The sequence below is a fragment of the Nothobranchius furzeri genome, chromosome 5, assembly GCF_043380555.1.
Source record: "Nothobranchius furzeri strain GRZ-AD chromosome 5, NfurGRZ-RIMD1, whole genome shotgun sequence".
Classification (NCBI taxonomy): domain Eukaryota; kingdom Metazoa; phylum Chordata; class Actinopteri; order Cyprinodontiformes; family Nothobranchiidae; genus Nothobranchius; species Nothobranchius furzeri.
In genome coordinates, this window is record NC_091745.1 from 52443646 (window position 1) to 52463776 (window position 20131).

The 20131-nt window shown below is 44.7% G+C and overlaps 1 protein-coding gene across 1 annotated transcript in view; it reads left to right on the plus strand.

The window, feature by feature from the left end:
* The first annotated feature begins 7706 nt into the window (after positions 1 to 7706).
* me1 (malic enzyme 1, NADP(+)-dependent, cytosolic) overlaps positions 7707 to 20131 on the plus strand; it is a 293809-nt gene continuing 281384 nt past the window's right edge. The window contains exon 1 of the mRNA XM_054740576.2: positions 7707 to 8064. Coding sequence (XP_054596551.1) covers positions 7936 to 8064 — 129 coding nt within the window. The 5' untranslated portion in view covers positions 7707 to 7935. The remainder of the gene's footprint in view (positions 8065 to 20131) is intronic.

The following is a 20131-nucleotide window of genomic DNA, read 5'->3' on the forward strand; positions in this document are numbered from 1 at the left end:
GTCGTCTGATGTTTTGCCGTTGGTTTTGAGATCAGGAAAGTTTTTCTAAGTCTGACATGGCTCCAGATTTCAAACAGACCTTGTTGATTGAAAAGTAAGAAATTAAGTTGTTAAGTAGATAGAAAATAACTGGTTTTCTACTCAACATCTGGGCTGATGTGTTTGAATATGACTAAGGCCCGGGTCAAACAACAAGAACATTGTGCGGATGTTGGACCCGGTTCTTGCCTTCCAACAATCCTAAAAGCACAGCAGACTGCCAGTTTTGTGATTTAAAACTTTATTTTATTTTATTTTGTTCACCCTTCTACAAATAATAATCCATTAAACATTTATTTATGAGCATGCAGGACTACATAGATTGTGATTTATGTGTAACACGTCAGTCCGTCTTTTACTAAATTCATAGTTTAGTTTCTGAAATATTTTTACTTGGTTTTTGTGAGGTAGAACAACGCAGATAAACAATAAGACATGACGGGTTTATTGCACAATTGATTGATAATAACCTCACCTGACTCTTTTCTCTTGGACTGGTGATAAAACCACCCTCTAGCTGTCCCAGTGCATTGGGGATCTTCAGTGGGTGAGCTGGTGGTGCTTCTCAAACTCTTGTGCATTCCTCATACCATCCTACTGCCAGCTGGCTTCATGCCTGAAACTAAAGCATAACTTCCAGCCCGTGTTACAGAAAAGAAGGCAGATGTTAAACATCCAGACTGAAGAAAACCCTGATAAACAAGTTGACTTGTATGGGGAGTTGCTTATATGCATCTGTTCAAGTTCTACCACCTCTAGTAGCAATCTTAGATGGCCTAATCTGTTCATTACAACGTTGTGGAGGACTTTGAGATGACTCTCCATTACAAAATGGCTTCAGTTTACAGTTTTGTTGTTTTTTGTTTTTACTCATCCATCCTTGAGGTCCTGCCATGTCCTTTAAGTCAGGTTGAGGTCTGGGCTTTGACTAAATCACTGCCAACCCTCAACTGCCTTTTGGAGATTGTTTAGATGAATTACAGCTGTGCTTGGTGTTCTTTTCCTAAATTGGGCTGATCATCAGCTTTTGGATAGAAAACCTCTAGTTGCAGACTCAGAGAGAGCAATGTGCCCAGATCTTCAGTGTCATCATGCTAATCGTCTTAGCCACAAATCTCCTCTATGGTATCATCGAAGTGACATTGCTCAGGAAGTCTTGTGGTTTTTTTGTAAGAAAGTAGAACTGTCGTGTTTCTTCAAGAGAAGAGGCTATATTCTGATAAAACTTCCATACAAATATGGCCTATTCAAACCTTTTTTTTCTCTATTATGGAGTAATGTAGTTTAACATGTAACATGCGGAGGCCCGTAGACACCGAGATGCAGATTTTCACCAGCATGTCTGACCCGGAGCTGAACCTGAACAAAGCTTCTAAAAAGGCTCTTTTTTTCTAAATTTGAACCTCTGATGTAACCAAAAGGAGTTTGAAGCTAGGCTGCCTCAGCTCAGTGTGAAGAGTGGGTACTTTTGGGGTAGAGAGGTCATGTGATCCAGTCAGTGCATGTGTTTACTTGGATTGTGTTCATGTTGATAAACTATAGTTTATGAAGGCTGTACCAACTCCAGCCTGTCCGGACATCGAGTTCATGGGCTTCCAGATAAGAGAAACAACGCCTCTATCTCTGTACCTGAGGGCGTATTGTGCAGCTGAAAAGACAGGACTTCTGTAGCCCACATCGGTTGGTACCGGGACAGGGAGGTCCATGCTGGGCTCCAGAGACCCTGTAGTGGGGTTTAAAAAAAAAATTCAGAACCAGGTCAGCACCAACCTCCAGAAGAGACGTGCGGCTCAGAGGGCCGGCTGATTTCCAGGTCAGAACCACCACCTTGGACCACCAGGACAGGATGCGCTGCTTTTAAAAAATACCAGCTTGACCAGCTCGCTGTTGTCTGGGTCAGATCCAGCTCACAGAAGCCCACATGAGCTCCAGAACCGGATCACAGGTGTCTCCTTCCCTCTCTCCAAGCGCTAAACTACTGTCATGTTGTGGTGTAGATATCTAATCCACGACATACATAATCAGTTTGGAGACGGGGGTAAAGTGTTTAAATAAGAATTGATTAAAAGGGAAACCAAGATAGCAGCATAAATGTAGCGGAGTTCTTCACAAAGGGTGCCGGTGCGGGAAATCTGTGGACAGAAGGGAGTTAGATCCAACTCCAGGAGGGAACAGGGAATCTGAATTGTGTGGAGGACTTACAGTCTGGAGAGGGGGGAAATAGCTTGAGGGAGGAGTGGTCCGGTCTGGGGTGAGAGAGTTTTCCTGGGACTGAGATCCAGAAAGTGAGACGTGGAGGAAGCTGAGTTTGTGGAGATTCAGGGAGTTTAGGTGGGCAGCTGGAGGTGGTTCTGGCCAGGGAGGGGCTGAAAGACAATCAGGTTGGAGTTCCAGAGTACAGTCAGTCGGAGATGAAGGTGGAGGTTTGTCTGGTGAATGAGAGCAGGAAGGGTAAGTGCAAAATCCAAACGTTCAAAGACCAATCCAAAATCCAAAACACATCTAAAATCTCAAAAGGTTCAAAGAGCTTGAATATATAATACGAAGAGGTGGCTAAGAAGGTACCCAGGTAGAGCAATCATCCAGCGAAGTGAAGGTGTCTCTCAGCTGCTTAAATACTCCCTGGCCGGCTGATGAGCAGAAAGTCTGCAGCTTGGCCACCTCCGGATACGCCCACCTGCAGAGGGAAACTCAAAACCAAAAAGTAATGGCAGAAACAACCCAGACCGTGACAGCTGCGTTACGTGAACGGATATTAATAAGTATGAGACAGCTGACAGACGCACATTAGTTTATTATTGTCAAGTATTATTATTATATTAACTGACCTATACTATTTTAATTGTCTGGTACATGATAGTAGTCTGAACAATATTGTGATGTTAGCACACAAGTTTAAGCTAGCATTGTTAACTCACCTGCTGCTCCCCCGCTGTTCTCCAAAATTTCTCTTCTTTGGCCGATGATTTCTCCCTCTGTTTGTCTCTGCTCTCTGGGGCGTGCAGCAAACTCACAACTTTATGGTTTTGGTCCATCATAAGTAGAATTATAAACATTTAAAGTTTCCTCTGTGTCAGAGCCGCATTAGAGTCCATGTTTTTCTCTGGAGAAAACTGACAGGACTCCCTTAGCTGACGTCACTTGGGTTGGCAAAAAAATGAAATAATAAATGTTCTCACAAAAAATTACTCAAAAAGCCTAAATTATTTATGTATGTGTAAAAAAATGTTTAAAATGAGTTTCTATTATGTTTCTCTAAACAATGGTTGATGGGAGTCTCTAACCTGTAATTTGCTCTTTTAGATAAAAGCCTTGCTAAACTGTGTATTAAACAAGAAAAAAACAATAAAATTTGAAAGGAACTACAGAAAGAGCATAACAATTAGTTGAATATTTTAGTTGCGGTGGTGAGGGGGTCTATGCTAATTTGCCCTTTAATGGTTTCATTTTTTTACATTTTTGTTTTTAATTTGTAAGTGTCCTCATTTTCTATTTTTATGTATTTTTAATGTTTCAGGAAGTGTTTAATTGCTCCACTGCTGATCAGACTCTGAACTACCAATGGAGAAAGTCTTTAGCGTGCTTGTGTAAAGAGGAGAGCAGCACACACTCACTAACAACACAGCAGATTCAGGGATGTTGGTCTGTTCTGAGCAAAAACAGAAACATGTGTTCTGATTACCTTCAGATACAGTTTCACAGCATATAATTCCCTAGAAGTTTTACTCTTTGTACCCCATTGTTCAGCTGCAGCTAGGCTTGACCTAACGTTATCAGTGTGAACATTTACACTCTGTGCATGTGGCAAAATCCTTCAAGCTGACTTCAATTGTGCAACATCCAGAGTTCAAGCTTCCCTTCTCACAGTTTTGCTGAGCAGAATCTGTGAGTGCAGTTGTTCAGCACAATATATGGTTAAAAAGATATTTATTTGTAGAACAAAAGCTAAAACTTTACTGTTATTTATCATGAATTTTCGCAATCCTTGTTTGAATAACGTGACTGATAAAGTTAATCAGTAAAAAAAACTGGAAAACGTGCAGCAGTCACCTTATCAACATGAGATACATGGACTGATGGCTGCTGCCCCTCCCAAAGCTCCTGTCAGAGTTCACTGTTACCTAATATTGCAACACTAAATGACTTCCTGTATCTGTGTGAAGGCTGAAGACTGTCCTTAGCCTTAGATGCTATCTCTCCTGTCACAACGTCCTTTTACTATGTTGTAAATTTATCTTAACTCCCATTAGAAACTGTGAGGTGGTAACTAAAACAATGACTAATAACATTTAAGGATTCATATAAATTCTAAAACTAACAAGGCAATTTAAAGTTAAAAAATGTGCCCCAAAAAACTATTAATTATAGTAAACAGGAGTTCAAAATTTTGAATATGGTGCAATAGTCCACAGAACCCTTTGCAAGTGTTTTGGATTAATTACATTGACACTTGCATCCTAGAACATCAAACCTCTTGAAAAATATTCTAATTGAGAGTTAGTTTTAGGGGTTTTCATAAGCTTTAAGCCACAATCATTAAATTTCCATGCATTCATCCATCCATTTTACCCCACTTACCCTGGGTGGGGTCACAGGGGCAGCAGCCTAAGCCAAGAGGCCCAGACTTCCCTCTCCCCAGCCACTTGGGCCAGTTCCTCTGGGGGATTTCCAGGGCATTCCCTAGCCAGCCAAGAAACATAGTCCCTCCAGCATGTCCTAGGTCTTCCCTTAGGCCTGCTCCCATTTGTCCAAAAACCTCACCAGGGAGGCATCCAGGATGCATCCTAACCAGGTGCCCGAGCCACCTCAACTGACTCCTCTTGATGAGGAGGAGCAGCAGATTTACTCTGAGCCCCTTCTGGATAACTGAGCTTCTTACCCTATCTCTAAGGGACATATCCTGTGGAAAAAAACTCTTTTAAGCCACCTGTATATGATCTCATTTTTTAGGTCACTACCCAAAACTTGTGTCCATGACCATAGATGAGGATTGGAACATTGATCAACCAGTAAAACATGAGAAGCCTTCCGGCGCATTCAGCTTTCTTATACAGAACCAATCTATCTGATCTCCTGCTTCATCTTTCCCTCATTCATAAACAAGTCCCAGAGGAATTTACACTCCTCTACTTGGAGGGACCTAACACCCCATATCAAGGAGGTTGGTGCCCCACACTCCCAGAGTACCCCACTAGGCCCCTAGAGGGATGCAGTCGAACCCCTTCTCAAAATTCATAGAACATATTGGTTGGGCAAACTCCCATGCACCCTCCTGGAGACTACTAAGGGTATAGAGCTTGTCCAGTGTTCCGGCCACAACAAAAGCCACAATGCTCATCATGAATCTGAGGTTGGACTATCTGGGGGACCCTCTCTCCAGAACCACTGAATAGACTGCTGCTAGTTGTGACCCCCTGGGGCAATCGTCTGCACCTCTCAAGAGGGGGCTGAGGTTTTTCAGGTTACAGTCTCCCTGGGGTCCCTGTGCTCTGGGGCAGCTCCTGGATCTCTGGGACTTGTAGCTCCCTCCATCTCCTACATTTGGGGGGCAGATCTGTGGCCCCTCACATTCTCTATTGGACAGACCTATAGAGCTCCGGGAGTTGACGTCACTTCTCCCGGCATGCAACAGTTCAAATCGAAACGGCGCCATATTGGCATGCAGAAGCCGGCAGCTGGACTATTTACTATTGTCAGAAAACTCAATCAAACGGGAAATATGGTAGATTCCTGTTGTGCCCCAGGATGCTGAACAGGCGCGGACAACATAAGGAATGAGACATCTACAGGATTCCCCAAGATCCGGAGCGCCGCAAACGTTGGATCATTGTAATAAAATGCGCTAGTGACCGGGCGAAAATGAAGCTGTGGGATCCCGAGAGTAAAGGTTTTCGCTTATGCAGCGACCACTTCATATCAGGTACTTAAACCAACATTTCCTCAACTGTGCATGGTATTTATTTTAAATGCTTTTATTATGATTCTTAGTGGGCTTCCTAAACTTATTTTGGCGTGGCTTTTTCTGTCTTATTACTCATAGCAGCAAGTAAACATCACGTAAAACGTTGCCTCGTGAGTTCTGCGTGCTGCCGTTTACGTGTTTTATGATGACAGCAATTAACCGGCTAAGCCGTATTTAATTTTTAAGCAATGGTTGATCAGATCACACATAAAAAGCACTTTGGATTGCTATTATCTGTGTCACCGAGACTACTTACATGTAAATCTGTTATTTGTCCGTCCATCCATCCATTTTCATCCGCGAATCCGGAGTCGGGTTGCTGGGGCAGTAGCGTGACTTCCCTCTCCCCAGCCGCCGGAGCCAGCTCCTCCGGGTAAATCCCAAGGGGTTCCCCGGTCAGGTCCGGTGCTGTGCCGGTCCGCTCCGACAGCTTCTGGCGTCGGAGCGGGCAGTAGAGTCGAGAGTCCCAGACCTTCTCCCCAGCTCCTCCGGCCGGGGGAATCCCAAGGGGTTTCCCCGGCCAGGTCCGGTGTTGTGCCGGTAAGAAGTCCGCTACGACTTCTGGCGTTTTTAAAAAGTATCCCAGGGGCACGGTAAGGGTCGGAGATGTTTAGTCTATTTAATTTCTGACTATATAAAACGATTTCTTCTGTTTTAAAGTGTGAAGTAAACTCCGACGAAGTAAAATCCAAGCGGATCCCGTTCATGTTCATGGTTACATCCGTGTTTGTTTACCTTTTTTGCATGCCAAAATGGCGTCCACTAACTGAGAGTCACGTGGGGTCCGGAGCTCTATAGAGAAACCTTACATGTACAAGTGCGTGTACACACACAGGTGCTCACATAAGTATGGACTTGGGCATTGTCAACACATGTCTTAAGGCTATGGTTGGCACTACATGTACTGTGATTTATTATTGTGTGATGTTCAGCAAAACAATGTTGATTTTATATTTCCTCATCAGGTTAGTGTGGTGATAGCTTGCTACTGTTGTATTGTTGTGTGTCCCCTTCTCTTCTCTTCTCCTCTTCTCTTTGTTTCTTTTTCTGCAGGTCTAGAAGCAGACTCTTGTTCATCATTGATTGTTTATTTTTGTGGACCCCCCCCAGCTTTTGTCTGTTCCTTTCTCTTTCACCTCTGTCTCCGTGTCTGGTCGGAATATTATAAAGCATTCAACAAACAATAACAAGAAAGTTTTAAGTATCAGGCGTGACATTAAAGCAGAAGCTTTGATGCTGCACCTGAGAGTAAATCTGTAAGTCTTTTCACCAGCATTCATTCAGACATCAATTGTGTTTGCTTCACAGCCAGACAGGACACGAAAAGAAAAAAAAGAAAAAGAAAATAAAAATGAACCACTGTGTAGACTTTATCGGAGACGCTCAGGAGTGTGACCCCCCTGCAGTTGGAACACACCCAATGGTCTCCTTCTTAAATAGGGGGACCACCACCCCTATCATCAAAATTATAACAAATAAAAGATTGACACTTTTTGCTTTGCATGTAATGAGTCTACCGTGTGTGGTAGTTGAATAACTGAAATCAATTAACTTTGCATGCTATTCTAATTTTTTCACCTGTAGTATATTTCCCAAGTGTTACATTGATGTCTGCAGTTTTAACCACTATAACCTGTTTGTTGCTGTTATGGATGCTTTCATAGTTTGACTGAAATAATTAGCCTGAGGTAAGGTAACAGTGAAGTTTGGGTTGCATCTGCAGCTCCTGCCTGATCAAACTCACAAGCAGACGTTTAGCAAGTCTCTCCGACCTTCTTTTAATGATACCAATTCATTTGAACTGATAAGGCCACGTTGGCTCTCCTTAAACCTCCGGACAGGACAGAGCGCAGCTCTGCGGATGGGCCTGCGCATCCACTTGTTGAGTTCACAACAGTTCACTGGCGCGCAGCTCTATTTAAGGAAGCAACAGCATGTCGCACGGGTTTGTCAGGCGGGAGTCGGTGGAAACGGAGATGCACAGATCCGGAGAGAAAGAGAAAACGTTGGTTTACACCAAGAAGAGGGGCTACGATGTTACCCGAAACCCCCTCCTGAATAAGGTGGGTGTTTGTTCTCGTTTGGCTGAGTTTTCGGCTTGTTCCGTGACCGGTTAGCTGCTGCATTCAGGTGCTGTAGGACACAGCTACTCTGGATAAACGCCGCAGCGGTGGGTAAACAAAATGTTTAATAAAATGTGACAGCTTTATTTCATATTAGCTCACGAACTTTAATACACTTTTTAAGAGTGTATAAGCTCAAAACATACAAGCTGAACACGATCAATAACGACTTGTCTTCTGACTGACAACGTCAATTTCCCACAGAGGCTGTGTAGGCGAACCGGCGTTTTTGTTCAGTCATTAACTTAAATGACAATTAAAGGAGGAATTATCGATATGACGCATAGTTTATCATCTTGATTCGAAGTACTTTATTCACCAGGCCTAGGGGCGATATGTGAATGTAACACCAGCCAGCCCGTTTGGGTATCAGCTTTTAACGTGTTTATATTTAGACTTAAATGCTGCAGCCTGGCAGATAGGACCCAGGGACATCTGTTTACACCGTGGAGCTTTACTGAGACAACTGGGAATATTGTGATAACAATAATATTTCATTGTAAGCACTAGATTTTAAATTAAAGTCATGCATAATAATTCTCTAACTTTTTTTGATTGTATGTTTGTGAAATAAGAAGAAAATAGAGGTCAGATAGAATTTGCACAATCATGCAATAAATAATGCTGAGTAGGTTCCTTGCAAATCACGAGACCAGGGTGTGACTTTGCATGTGGACAAAAAATCATGTCAGTGTTAGGATTTGTATTATGGATCTTTTCTTTTGCCTGTGCCACATGTGTTCATCCCCACACATACATGAAGAACAATGATGCCTTTTGAGCTTTCTGGTGTTTTCTCTTGGTTTTGCAATAGGACAGGGCCCCAAAGGTCAAGTTGTGGCCACAGGCTCGCTGTCCAGGGTGCTGACTTACCCTTTAAAACAGCTTTAACTCGGGTGTGATTCTGTGTTCAGTTTGAGTCCAGTCCAGCTGTTCTTTTGTCTCAGTTCGACTGCTCACATCATCTATTTTTAGCCTCTGAGATTTGTCACAGGTCACATATTTTTCTAAATGAAATAACATGAAGGACTTTCCACATAAGTGCATTCTAGTTTACTTATTCTCATATTGATACAAGTAATAGAGACCTAGAGTATGCCCAGAGTCTGTTTCACAAGCAAAGCTGTGCATAGCTGATAAAAGTTTCTCTTGTGTGAGAGAGCTGATAAGTGAGATAGTGGAGTCGGTACAGATCAGCCACTATAAGTGGGGTGATAGCTGCTGATCTGCTGGCTGTCCAGTACTGAGGTCTGCTTGTTAGTGACTCCTCACCAAAGCACCAAACTCAATCTGTTTGTTTTTCATGTGTATTAGTGTGTGTTAATGGAGGATTTTGTAGGCCGATGCACCATCTAAGTGTGTGTATAATGCAGATTAATCCAAGTAAAACACAAAGAGTTTTACTGTGTTTATGTTGTGAAAGAATACATTAATGCACGGATTTTGTTCATCTAGTCAGTTAAATGTCTTGATGAGAAATTCAGACTCATTTCTACTTCATTAGGCAACGTTTTTGAATGAAAAATGATTTAGAGGATTTTTTCATATTATGATAACGCATTTGCTTATATGGATGTTTAATGTGTTATATTGTAGCACAAGCAGCTTAAATACAGCAACAAAACATACAGCCCTGCACTCCTCATGCTTGTATTCTCAAGGTCTGACAGTAACAACCTTCTTGCATTCTTTGAGAATAAAATAAAAAAATATCAAGGCAAGTTTTTCACCCCATCGTCTTCCTATTCTCCCATCCCATCTTCATCCTAATCACGGTCCTTCTTTACTCCTGTAAATTTCCTTTTGTCTCATTCAGAAACACATGAAACTAATCATGCTCTGTTGATATAATCCCAACAACTTTGCTTCTTAAAGTATTTGACCAAATTTGCCCATCCATCCATCCATCCATCCATCCATTTTCATCCGCTTATCCAGAATAGGGTCGTGGGGGCAGTAGCCTAAGTCGAGAGGCCCAGACTTCCCTCTCCCCAGCCACTTGGGCCAGCTCCTCTGGGGGAATCCCAAGGCGTTCCCTGGCCAGGTGAGAGACATAGTCCCTCCACTGTGTCCTGGGTCTACCTTTAGGTCTCCTCCCGGTTGGACGTGCCCGGAAAACCTCACCAGGGAGGCTTCCAGGAGGCATCCTGACTAGATGCGCGTGCCACCTCAACTGGCTCCTCTCGATTTGGAGGAGCTGCGGGTCTACTCCGAGCCTCTCCCGAATGACCGAGCTTCTCACCCTATCTCTAAGGGAGAGCCCAGCCACTCTTCGGAGAAAACCCATTTCAGCCGCTTGTATCCGCGATCTCGTTCTTTCGGTCACTACCCAAAGCTCATGACCATAGGTGAGGGTAGGAACGTAGAACGGCCAGTAAATCGAGATTTTCGCCTTCTGACTCAGCTCTCTCTTCACCACGACAGACCGGTACAACACCCGCATCACTGCAGATGCAGCACCAATCCGCCTATCGATCTCATGCTCCAGTTTTCCCTCACTCGTGAACAAGACCCCGGGATACTTAAACTCCTCCACTTGGGGCAGGACCTCATCCCTGACCCAGAGAAGGCATTCTACTCTTTTCCAGATCAAGACCATGGTCTCAGATTTAGAGGAGCTGATTCTCATCCCAGCTGCTTCACACTCGGCTGCGAACCGCTCCAGCGAAAGCTGAAGATCATGTTCTGATGAAGCCAACAGGACCACATCATCTGTAAAAAGCAGAGACTTGAACCTCAGGCCATCAAAACGGATGCCCTCCACACCTTGGCTGCGCCTAGAAATCCTGTCCATAAAGGTTATGAACAGAATCGGTGACAAAAGGCAGCCTTGGCGGAGTCCAACCCTCACTGGGAACGAGCTCGACTTACTGCCGGCAATGCGGACCAAGCTCTGACACCGGTCATACAGGGACCTAACAGCCCATATCAGAAGGCCTGGTACACCATACTCCCGGAGTACCCCCACAGGCCCCCCCGAGGGATGTGGTCAAACGCCTTCTCCAAATCCACAGAACACATGTAGACTGGTTGGGCAAATTCCCATGCACCCTCCAGGACCCCCTAAGGGTATAGAGCTGGTCCAGTGTTCCACAGCCAGGATGAAAACCACATTGCTCCTCCTGAATCTGAGGTTCAACAATCCGACGGAGTCTACTATTGAAGCTGCCATTACGCTTTTGGCCTGAGGGGGCAATCGCGAGCATAAAAAGTCAAAACTCTGTAAAGTCCCTTTAAGACCTAGCCTGGTAATAACTTTATTTCCAATGTGTGACAAACCCACACAACTCTAACATGTGGGCCGGACATGGAGAATGAAAGAGATTTGCTTTGTATTTGTCAGATGAATAACTCACCTGTCGTATGCTGGACTTTAAAAGCAGAATCTCATGGAATTATTGACAAAAAGACACAATTTTTAGCACAAAGACTACGAATAGAAAACTTTGAACATAGTAATAAATCAGGTAAATTCTTAGCTAGCCAATTAAAAATAAATAAAGAGAAAACTACTATATCTGCTGTTAAAGACTCAACCGGGAATATAGTATATGACCCTGAAAGAATAAACAACACCTTCAGAGACTTTTACCAAATGTTGTACTCACCACAGATAAACCCATCAGATAATGAGATCGATGAGTTCCTTGACAGGATAACACTTCCTAAATTATCAGACAGCCAAGTTACAGTCCTGGACTCGCCACTAACATCAGCGGAGCTCCAGGAAGCCCTTAAATCCATGACGAATAGGAAAGCTCCAGGTCCAGACGGGTTTCCAGTAGAATTCTACAAAGAATTCTGGATCATTCTGGCTCCAATATTTTTCAGAATGGTGAGGGAAATCGAAGAGAGCAGCAGATTACAGCCAAACATGAATTCAGCCAATATTAGTCTCTTGTTAAAACCAGGCAAAGACCCGGCATTTCCTACCAGCTATCGCCCAATTTCTCTTATTAATGTTGATCTCAAAATAATTTGTAAAGCCCTGGCCAAAAGATTAGAGAAGGTAACCCCCTTCATAATACACCCTGACCAAACTGGTTTCATTAAGGGTAGACAATCACCCACAAATTCACGTAGATTACTTAATTTGATAGATTTCTCTTACAGTAGAAACATAGAAACTAGTATATTATCTCTAGATGCAGAAAAAGCTTTTGATAGAGTTAGCTGGAAGTTCTTATTTGCAACTTTACATAAATTTGGTTTTGGGAACTTCTTCATAAACTGGCTACAAACATTATACAGTTCACCAACAGCACGTGTCAGGACGAACGACCAAATGTCAGCTAGCTTCTGTCTTCAGAGGGGGACCAGGCAGGGATGCCCACTCTCCCCCTCACTATTTGCTATCTTTATTGAACCACTAGCAGCAGCAATTAGGCAAACAACAGATATTAAAGGGATAAAGTGTAAGAAAATAGAACATAAGATCAGTCTTTATGCAGATGATGTTTTACTCTTTCTCCAGAATTCTCAATCCTCTCTCTCCCAAGCAATAGAACTGATAAACTCTTTTTCCAGAGTTTCAGATTACTCTATAAACTGGTTAAAATCCACAGTTCTACCAATTAATTTCTCATTTGTCAATTTGCTTAATACACAATTGGAGTCAGGGAATATCACATACCTGGGAATTAGTATCTCTCCCAAGTTAGCGGATCTAACCAAACTGAATTACATCCCACTTTTAAGGAAAGTGGAAGATGATCTTGCAAGATGGAAATCCTTACCAGTATCACTCATGGGGAGAGTTGCTACAATTAAAATGATGGTCTTACCCAGAATAAATTACTTATTCTCGATGATCCCAAACAAACCTCCAGCTGACTGGTTTAAATCTCTGGACTCCTCAATTACTAAATTCCTTTGGCAGGATAAACCTCCACGAATTAGCTTAAAAACGCTTCAGAAGACCAAAGACAGAGGAGGACTGGATTTGCCCAACTTTTATTATTATTATTTCTTAGCCAACAGGCTGCAATATATACCAAGATGGTTGCAAGATAACCCATTAGACGAGTCCTGGTTAGATATAGAACAGACACTTTGCAATACGATAGAGCTTTCCGACTTACCATTTATTAGCCCAAGCATAAGAAAACATGAAAGCTTCAAAAGTATTAGTATCAGCACCTCTCTGACAGCATGGTGGGAGTATCTTAAAATGACAGAGTCTTCACTAGTACCATGCAGACGCACACCTATCTGGAACAATCCTGACATTTTGCAAAACAACAAAATGATGAACCTTCCGGACTGGAAAAATAAAGGAATCCTATACCTGGAACACATATATGAAGGATTGGACTTCATCCCATTTAATCAAATAGTCTCCCAATTTGGAATGGATAAGAATAGCTTTTTAGAATATCACCAAATTAAATCTGTAGTCAAACAAAAATATAAGCTCAATAAAATAGAATTACAAACACCACCAAGGGTATTAGACTTTTATAATCTCAAACCCCCCAAACTACTGTCTAAAGTATATAAGACACTGTCCAAAATAGACGATAAAATTGCAATCCCTATTGAAAAATGGGAGGTGGATCTATCAGTTAGCTTTGACTAGGACTTCTGGTCCCAAACTTGTTTAAAAACTTTTAAAATGATCAGACACCCCAATTTACAATTAATTCAGTACAAAATTCTACACAGAGTACACTATACAGGTCATCGGATGTTCAAGATGGGGTTTGTGTCGTCTGACACCTGTACACACTGCACAAACAACATTTCTGACAATTACATTCATGCACTGTGGTCCTGTCCACCTGTCCAGGAATTTTGGGGTAGAGTATGTGAGGATCTGTCAAAATGTCATATCCCAACTTCCCCCTCTCTTTGTTTACTGGGGAAGCTGGACGATGTCCCGATTGCAACATCTTTGGTTCACGTGGTTCTGACTGCCATATGCATCGCTAAGAAAACTATCCTCTTGAATTGGAAAAATAGAGAAAGTCTCTGCATTAACCAGTATAGAAATCTTTTGTTAGATCATATTGCACTTGATATAGCCTCTGCTTCCACTTCAGATGAATCTCTCTGGGCTCCTTTGATCGGTTCCATCACATAGCGAGGGTGGGGGGCCATTGATGTTGTCCTGCGGGATGGTGTGGGTGGGGGGGTGTGGGGTCTGAGTTTGGAGTATCCGGATGTTCCCTGGAGGTGGGTTCACTGGGGGTGTCTGGGACTGGGGGGCTGTTGCCCCCCTCTGGAGGTGCTTGGGTTGCCTCGGGGGGTGGACTACTGGCGGTTGTGAGTGGGGCCCCTTGGGGATCTTGGCGGTGGCCATGGGTCACTGCCTGGCGGCTGCAATACCCCTGGGCGGGTCTGGGTGGGGGCCTGGGGGCTCGGGATTTGGGGGTGGCCGGCCCCGTGTGGGGATCTGGGCGGGGCCTTGGGGGTCAGGTCCTGACATGTATGCTGCCGGGAAGAAGGCAGGAACACTCAGCAGTGCCTGGCCCGGGTTCGGGGGCATCAGGTAGACCTTGGCTCCTCTGCCGTTCCATCACAGGGGAGGGGGAGGTCCAGGACGGGGAGGACCAAACCTTACCTGGGTGTCCCATGTCTTATATATTCTGGAAGTTGTGCAAATGCAGGGGTGGGCATAGATATTCTGCTGGGATGGGGCTGGGTTGGTGCCCTCGGACTCCGTGAGGCTCTGTAATGCTGCTGCTTTGGGCCCTGGCAGGATGGGCTGGGGTCTCCATGCCCTGGGTGGCAGTTTGACAACAGAGGTGCCTATTGGGGCCAGTAGGGGAGCTGGCTCCCTGGAGGGCTAAGCCCAACCAGCCATTCCTCCCCATCCCCGCATATTTCTCTCCTCCTGCTCCCTCACATCATCACACAAACATACACATAGGACCTTGGGGGGTGGGCAAGTCAGGGAGTGCGGGTATGGACCCCATTTCCGCATTCCTGTGGCAACCTGCCCCCCAATTTTATTTGCACCTTATACACTTCCACTGACGACATTCCACACAAACACACACTTAGGGCCTTGGGAGTGAGCACATTCAACGGCATTTGGCAGGGGGATATTTCAGCCTCCTCCCGAGTGCCGGTGCCCACTTCCAATTTTAAACCGCACTTAGACACTGATGGCTGAGGGTGTAAGTGGGGTGGTGCGGTGGCATCAGCTGGCATATGCCGGATGATGCCCGCACTGCCCACTCACCACAGCCATGGAATACACCTCATGATCACACAACACTATATTGGAGCAGGTGGAGGGAGACTAGGGGTCTTAGCCACCTCTGTTGTTGCTAGGCTTCCTGGGGCTGGAGGCTAGGAGGGAGATCTGGCCGTCTGGTTGGGGTCTGGGGTGGTGGGTTGCTGTGCTCAGCGTTGGGCGGGGGAGCCTGCTCATCAGCACCCCAGCAGAAAGGGTCAAACTCTGGTAAACGGTGATGGTTGTACCCCATGTGCAGCAGTACCGGGACCAGAGTTAATAGGGTGTGTATGGGGAGCATGAGTGAGTGTCCGGCGTACATTTTTGTAAGTCTTGGGTTGTATGTGCATGTGTGAGCATGAGGGAGGGAGTGTGTGACTGTGTTTGTGTATGACTGTATATGTCAGGTGGGGCCTTTGGGTCCTCCCCTCTCCTGGAACTTCTCTTGATGATATAGATCTTTGTCCCCCCTCCCCCTGCCACACCTGGTGTGGGGGCTTGTGCCATGGTCTGCCTGAGTGTTCGTGGCAACCGGGTCTGGGGGTTTAAGATTTTGGCATCTGCCTGATAGATCCCGGTGGCTGCCTGGTGGGGTCTGGGTCCCTGGGCTCTGCTGGGTCCCCGGCCGGGGTGGTCACCCCTGGGTCCCGGGTCGCTGGGTCCCGGGCTCGGCCGGCTAGGGGGTGGGAGGCTGCGGGCGGGCCTGTGGGCTTGCCGCTGATATCTCCAGGGACTCTGCCGGCTGCTGGTTGTGGCTCCCCGGGGCGATCCTCTGTGCCTCTCGAGGGGGGCGGGGGCCTTTCTGGTTGCAGTCTCCTTGGGGTTCCTGCATTCTGGGGCAACGCCTGGATATCTGGGACTTGGAGCTCCCCCCGTCTCCTGCGCATCTTTGGGGGGCGGATCTGTGGTCCCTCACACTCTCTGTAGGACGCTCCTATAGAGAAACCTTAAATAAACAAGTGCGTGTACACACACAGGTGCTCACATGGTGCTCTCAAAAGTATGGGCTTGGGCACGTTCAACACATGTCTTAAGACTATGGGGGGCACTTAATGCATTGTGATTTATTATCGTGATTCTTCAGTTAAGCAATGTTGATTATATATATATATATATATATATATATATATATATATATATATATAATATAGTTTTTTTTGTTTTTTTTTTCATCAAGTTGACGCAGTGATAGGTAGATCTTGTTGTATTGTTGTTGTGTCCCTTTTTTGTGTCCTTTTGTTTTTGTTTTTTGTCTTTTTCTGCAGGTTTAGAAGCAGACTCTTGTTCATTGTTTATTTTTGTGGAACCCCCCCTCCTCTCTCTCCACCTTTTCTCTTCCTTTCTCTTTCACCTCTGTCTCCGTGTCTGGTCGGAATTACAAAGCATTCAACAACAATAACAATAAAGTTTTAAGTATCAGGCGTGACATTAAAAGCAAACGCTTTGATGCTCCACCTGAGAATAAATCTGTAAGGCTTGTCACCAGCATTCAGACATCAATTCTGCTTGCTTCACAGCCAGACAGGACACGGTATAAAAAAAAAAAAAAAAAAAAAAGCAGAATCATTACAAATAGGCTTGAAACAAATTCTATTACAGTTACTGCAACTTTCTTCATTGTCTCCCTTTTTTCACCCAGCGAGAGGAGTGAATGTTACAAGAGCCACAGTTCTTTAATTTTGTTTTACAAGATGGTTTTGACTTTAAAGCTGTTTGGCTTAAATAAGCTCACTGGTTATGTTGTTACATTGTTTTGGAAGAAAATGTGGTTTTATGACATTCATTATGTGAGAACAAAAACTTTGATTAGCAAACAACAGAAGAGCTTGGTGTTATTTCCACTGTGCAGACTGTTCTGGGTGGACTGCAGGACAGGAATAGGGATCTTAGGTCACGCCCACCTACCTCTGGACCATGGGTCCCCAGATGAACGAAAACAAGAATGCAAGTCAACAGGGCTAAAAACGCTATTATCTAATTCTGTTTGTTATGTGCCATGGATTTCACATATGATGCACGTGAATTTTTAAAGACTCATTTTGATGCCAAGAAGCGCTTCATTTCGAACAGAGAGAACATTATTTTAGGTTTTGTGTGAAAATACGTCCAGGACGACAAATGCACATCACCAATGTGACGTCACCGAACCAGACACGGAGAAGAGCAGAGGGAAAAAGGCTCTAAGTTCAGCAAAACTCAAATCCTTCCTACAAGAGGACATAACCACCATAAATCTTGCTATGTGGTAAGTAGCATCTGCTAGGGGGAGGAGATTCTGTGGTGACGTCATTTATGCGATGCACCGATGTTTGATTTGTAGTCATGCTAATTACAAACTTTTACAAGTCGATAAATTTCAAAGTACGTGACTGGTGTGGTCGAAACACACACCACTACTCTTCAATTAAATTGAAGTACAACAAATCTGTGATTCAGTCCAAGCTGATTAGAAAATTGCTCTTTTAGCCCCGTTCACTTGCATTCATTTTTCATTCTTCCAGGGACCTATGAGCCTATGAGCCAACCGGAAAGGGAGGAGACTTAGGCTCCCTATTGTGATGTCTAATAAGTAGATATACAGATATAAATTTTAGTTTGAGGTTGAACCTGATGAACTTTCATACTTTCATCAGTTGGCTGATGTGGCCCCAAACACACGTTTCCTTTAGCACACACAGGTGAGAGTACCAGCAGAAAAAAGGCTACTTATGCAGCCAGGTCAACCCTCCTCTGTCAAAGCCATATGTGAACTGAGGGTCAAGGAAATTGGAGGAGAAAGTGGGAAATGACTGCTAAAACCTGTTAGGGCCCCAGTACAGGGAGGTCCTTGTGGGTCAGAAAGGGGCTCCAGCGAGCCCTGGGGATGAGGAGTGTTTACCCCTCTTAGCTGGTCCATTTCACCTCTCACAGGAGCCAGTCACAGCACAACCTGCTAATTGATGCTGAGGGATGCGGCGCTAAAAGGAGCTGTCCTCACATCGGCAGACTGTTTCCCTTCTAATCTCCCTGCGCTTGCGCACATACTTGCACGCTCTCTCCCCTCCGAGGTAGAACTGAATATTTTAGGTGTATTCTGTGTGCCTTTGCCGTGCAATAAAGAGATGAAGTGGGCTATGAGGTGTAGAAAAGGATCTCTGTGGTGGTGAGTGGGCCGCTGGCCGTGCTCCACAGACGTTCTCTGTCTCTGTGCTTGATCACACCTTAATGAAGCATTTGTGTGCATTTGGGTTCAATCAATCAATCAATCAATCAAAGCTTTATTTATAAAGCGCCTTCCGCAACCCTGTCAGGAAGCCCAAAGCGCTGAACATTGTACAGTTGTAAGTAATTATACTGAATAAATCAACAATAAAAGAAATTCAAATTACAAAATACAAAATGGAAATAACGAGATAGATGAAACATTCCGGTAAAATACAAATGTGTGAAACACAATTGGATTGAGTGGATGGATTGAGTGTACCAATGAAAACTGTGGAATGGATTCAACATAACAGAGGGCCATAATCAAACATGTTCTGGAAACGCCAAGCGGAGGAGGTGTGTTTTTAGGTGATTCTTAAAGACTGGCAGAGAAGGGGACAGCCTAACTGAGGGTGGCAACTGGTTCCAGAGTAACGGTGCTAGGACTGAGAAAGCCCGGTCCCCACGGGTACGACACCTAGACCGAGGGACAGCGAGCAGGCCTTGGTCAGAGGAGCGCAGAGCGCGAGATGGGGAATGTCTGTTCAGGAGTGTGGCCAGATAGGGGGGAGCACCACCCTGGAAGAAATGATAAACAAAGACGAGTATTTTGAATTGTGAGCGATAGGAAATCGGAAGCCAGTGCAGGGAGGCCAGAACTGGACTGATGTGGTCCCGTTTCCTGGTCCCAGTCAGGAACCTGGCAGCGCTGTTCTGCACAACCTGTAGGCGACGCAGTGTTGACTGACACAACCCTGCGTAGAGAGAGCTGCAGTAGTCAAGCCGAGAAATTACAAAGGCATGCAGTACCCGCTCCAGGTGGGCTCTCGACAGCATATGCTTGATTTTAGCAAGGCGTCTCAGGTGAAAGAAACTGGACCGGATCACAGAATTGATGTGAGCATCAAATTTAAGTCCTACATCAAGTTTCACCCCCAAACTGGTAACAACTGGTTTTGAGTATGGAGAAAGAGGGCCAAGATCAACATAACAATCCACATTCCTGCTGTTGGGGTGAAAAACAATGAGCTCTGTCTTTCCCTCATTCAGATGTAGATAGTTGGACATTAGCCAAGACTTCACCTCATTAACACAGGAGACAAAGGACTGAATAGAGTGACCTTTCTCCTGACACAATGGAGAGTAAATCTGGCAATCGTCAGCATACAGATGGAATGATAGGCCATGTTTATGAAAGATTGACCCCAGAGGTAGCAGATAAATGGCAAACAAAAGTGGACCAAGGATCGACCCCTGCGGGACCCCCCACCGGAGCCCCTCCCAAGAAGAAAAAACGTCACCCAGTTTAACACAGAATGTCCTGTTTTGGAGATACGATCTAAACCAGTCCAGAGCTGACCCTTTGATCCCAACCCATCGTTCCAAGCGATCGAGTAGAATCACGTGGTCAACTGTGTCGAAGGCTGCTGTCAGGTCTAATAACAGAAGCAGCGCAGATGTTCCCTGATCTAGTGATAGATAGATGTCATTTAGGACATCTTAGGGTTCTTAGTACGTCTCTCTGACACTGTTCCGCTGGCTACTGCCCTGAAAAACAACAACATCATGCTCTTGATACCTAATCAGGGATGCAGTTTCACCTCTGGCAGTGGGCTGTGTCGTTGTGAGCTCCAACAGATGCTG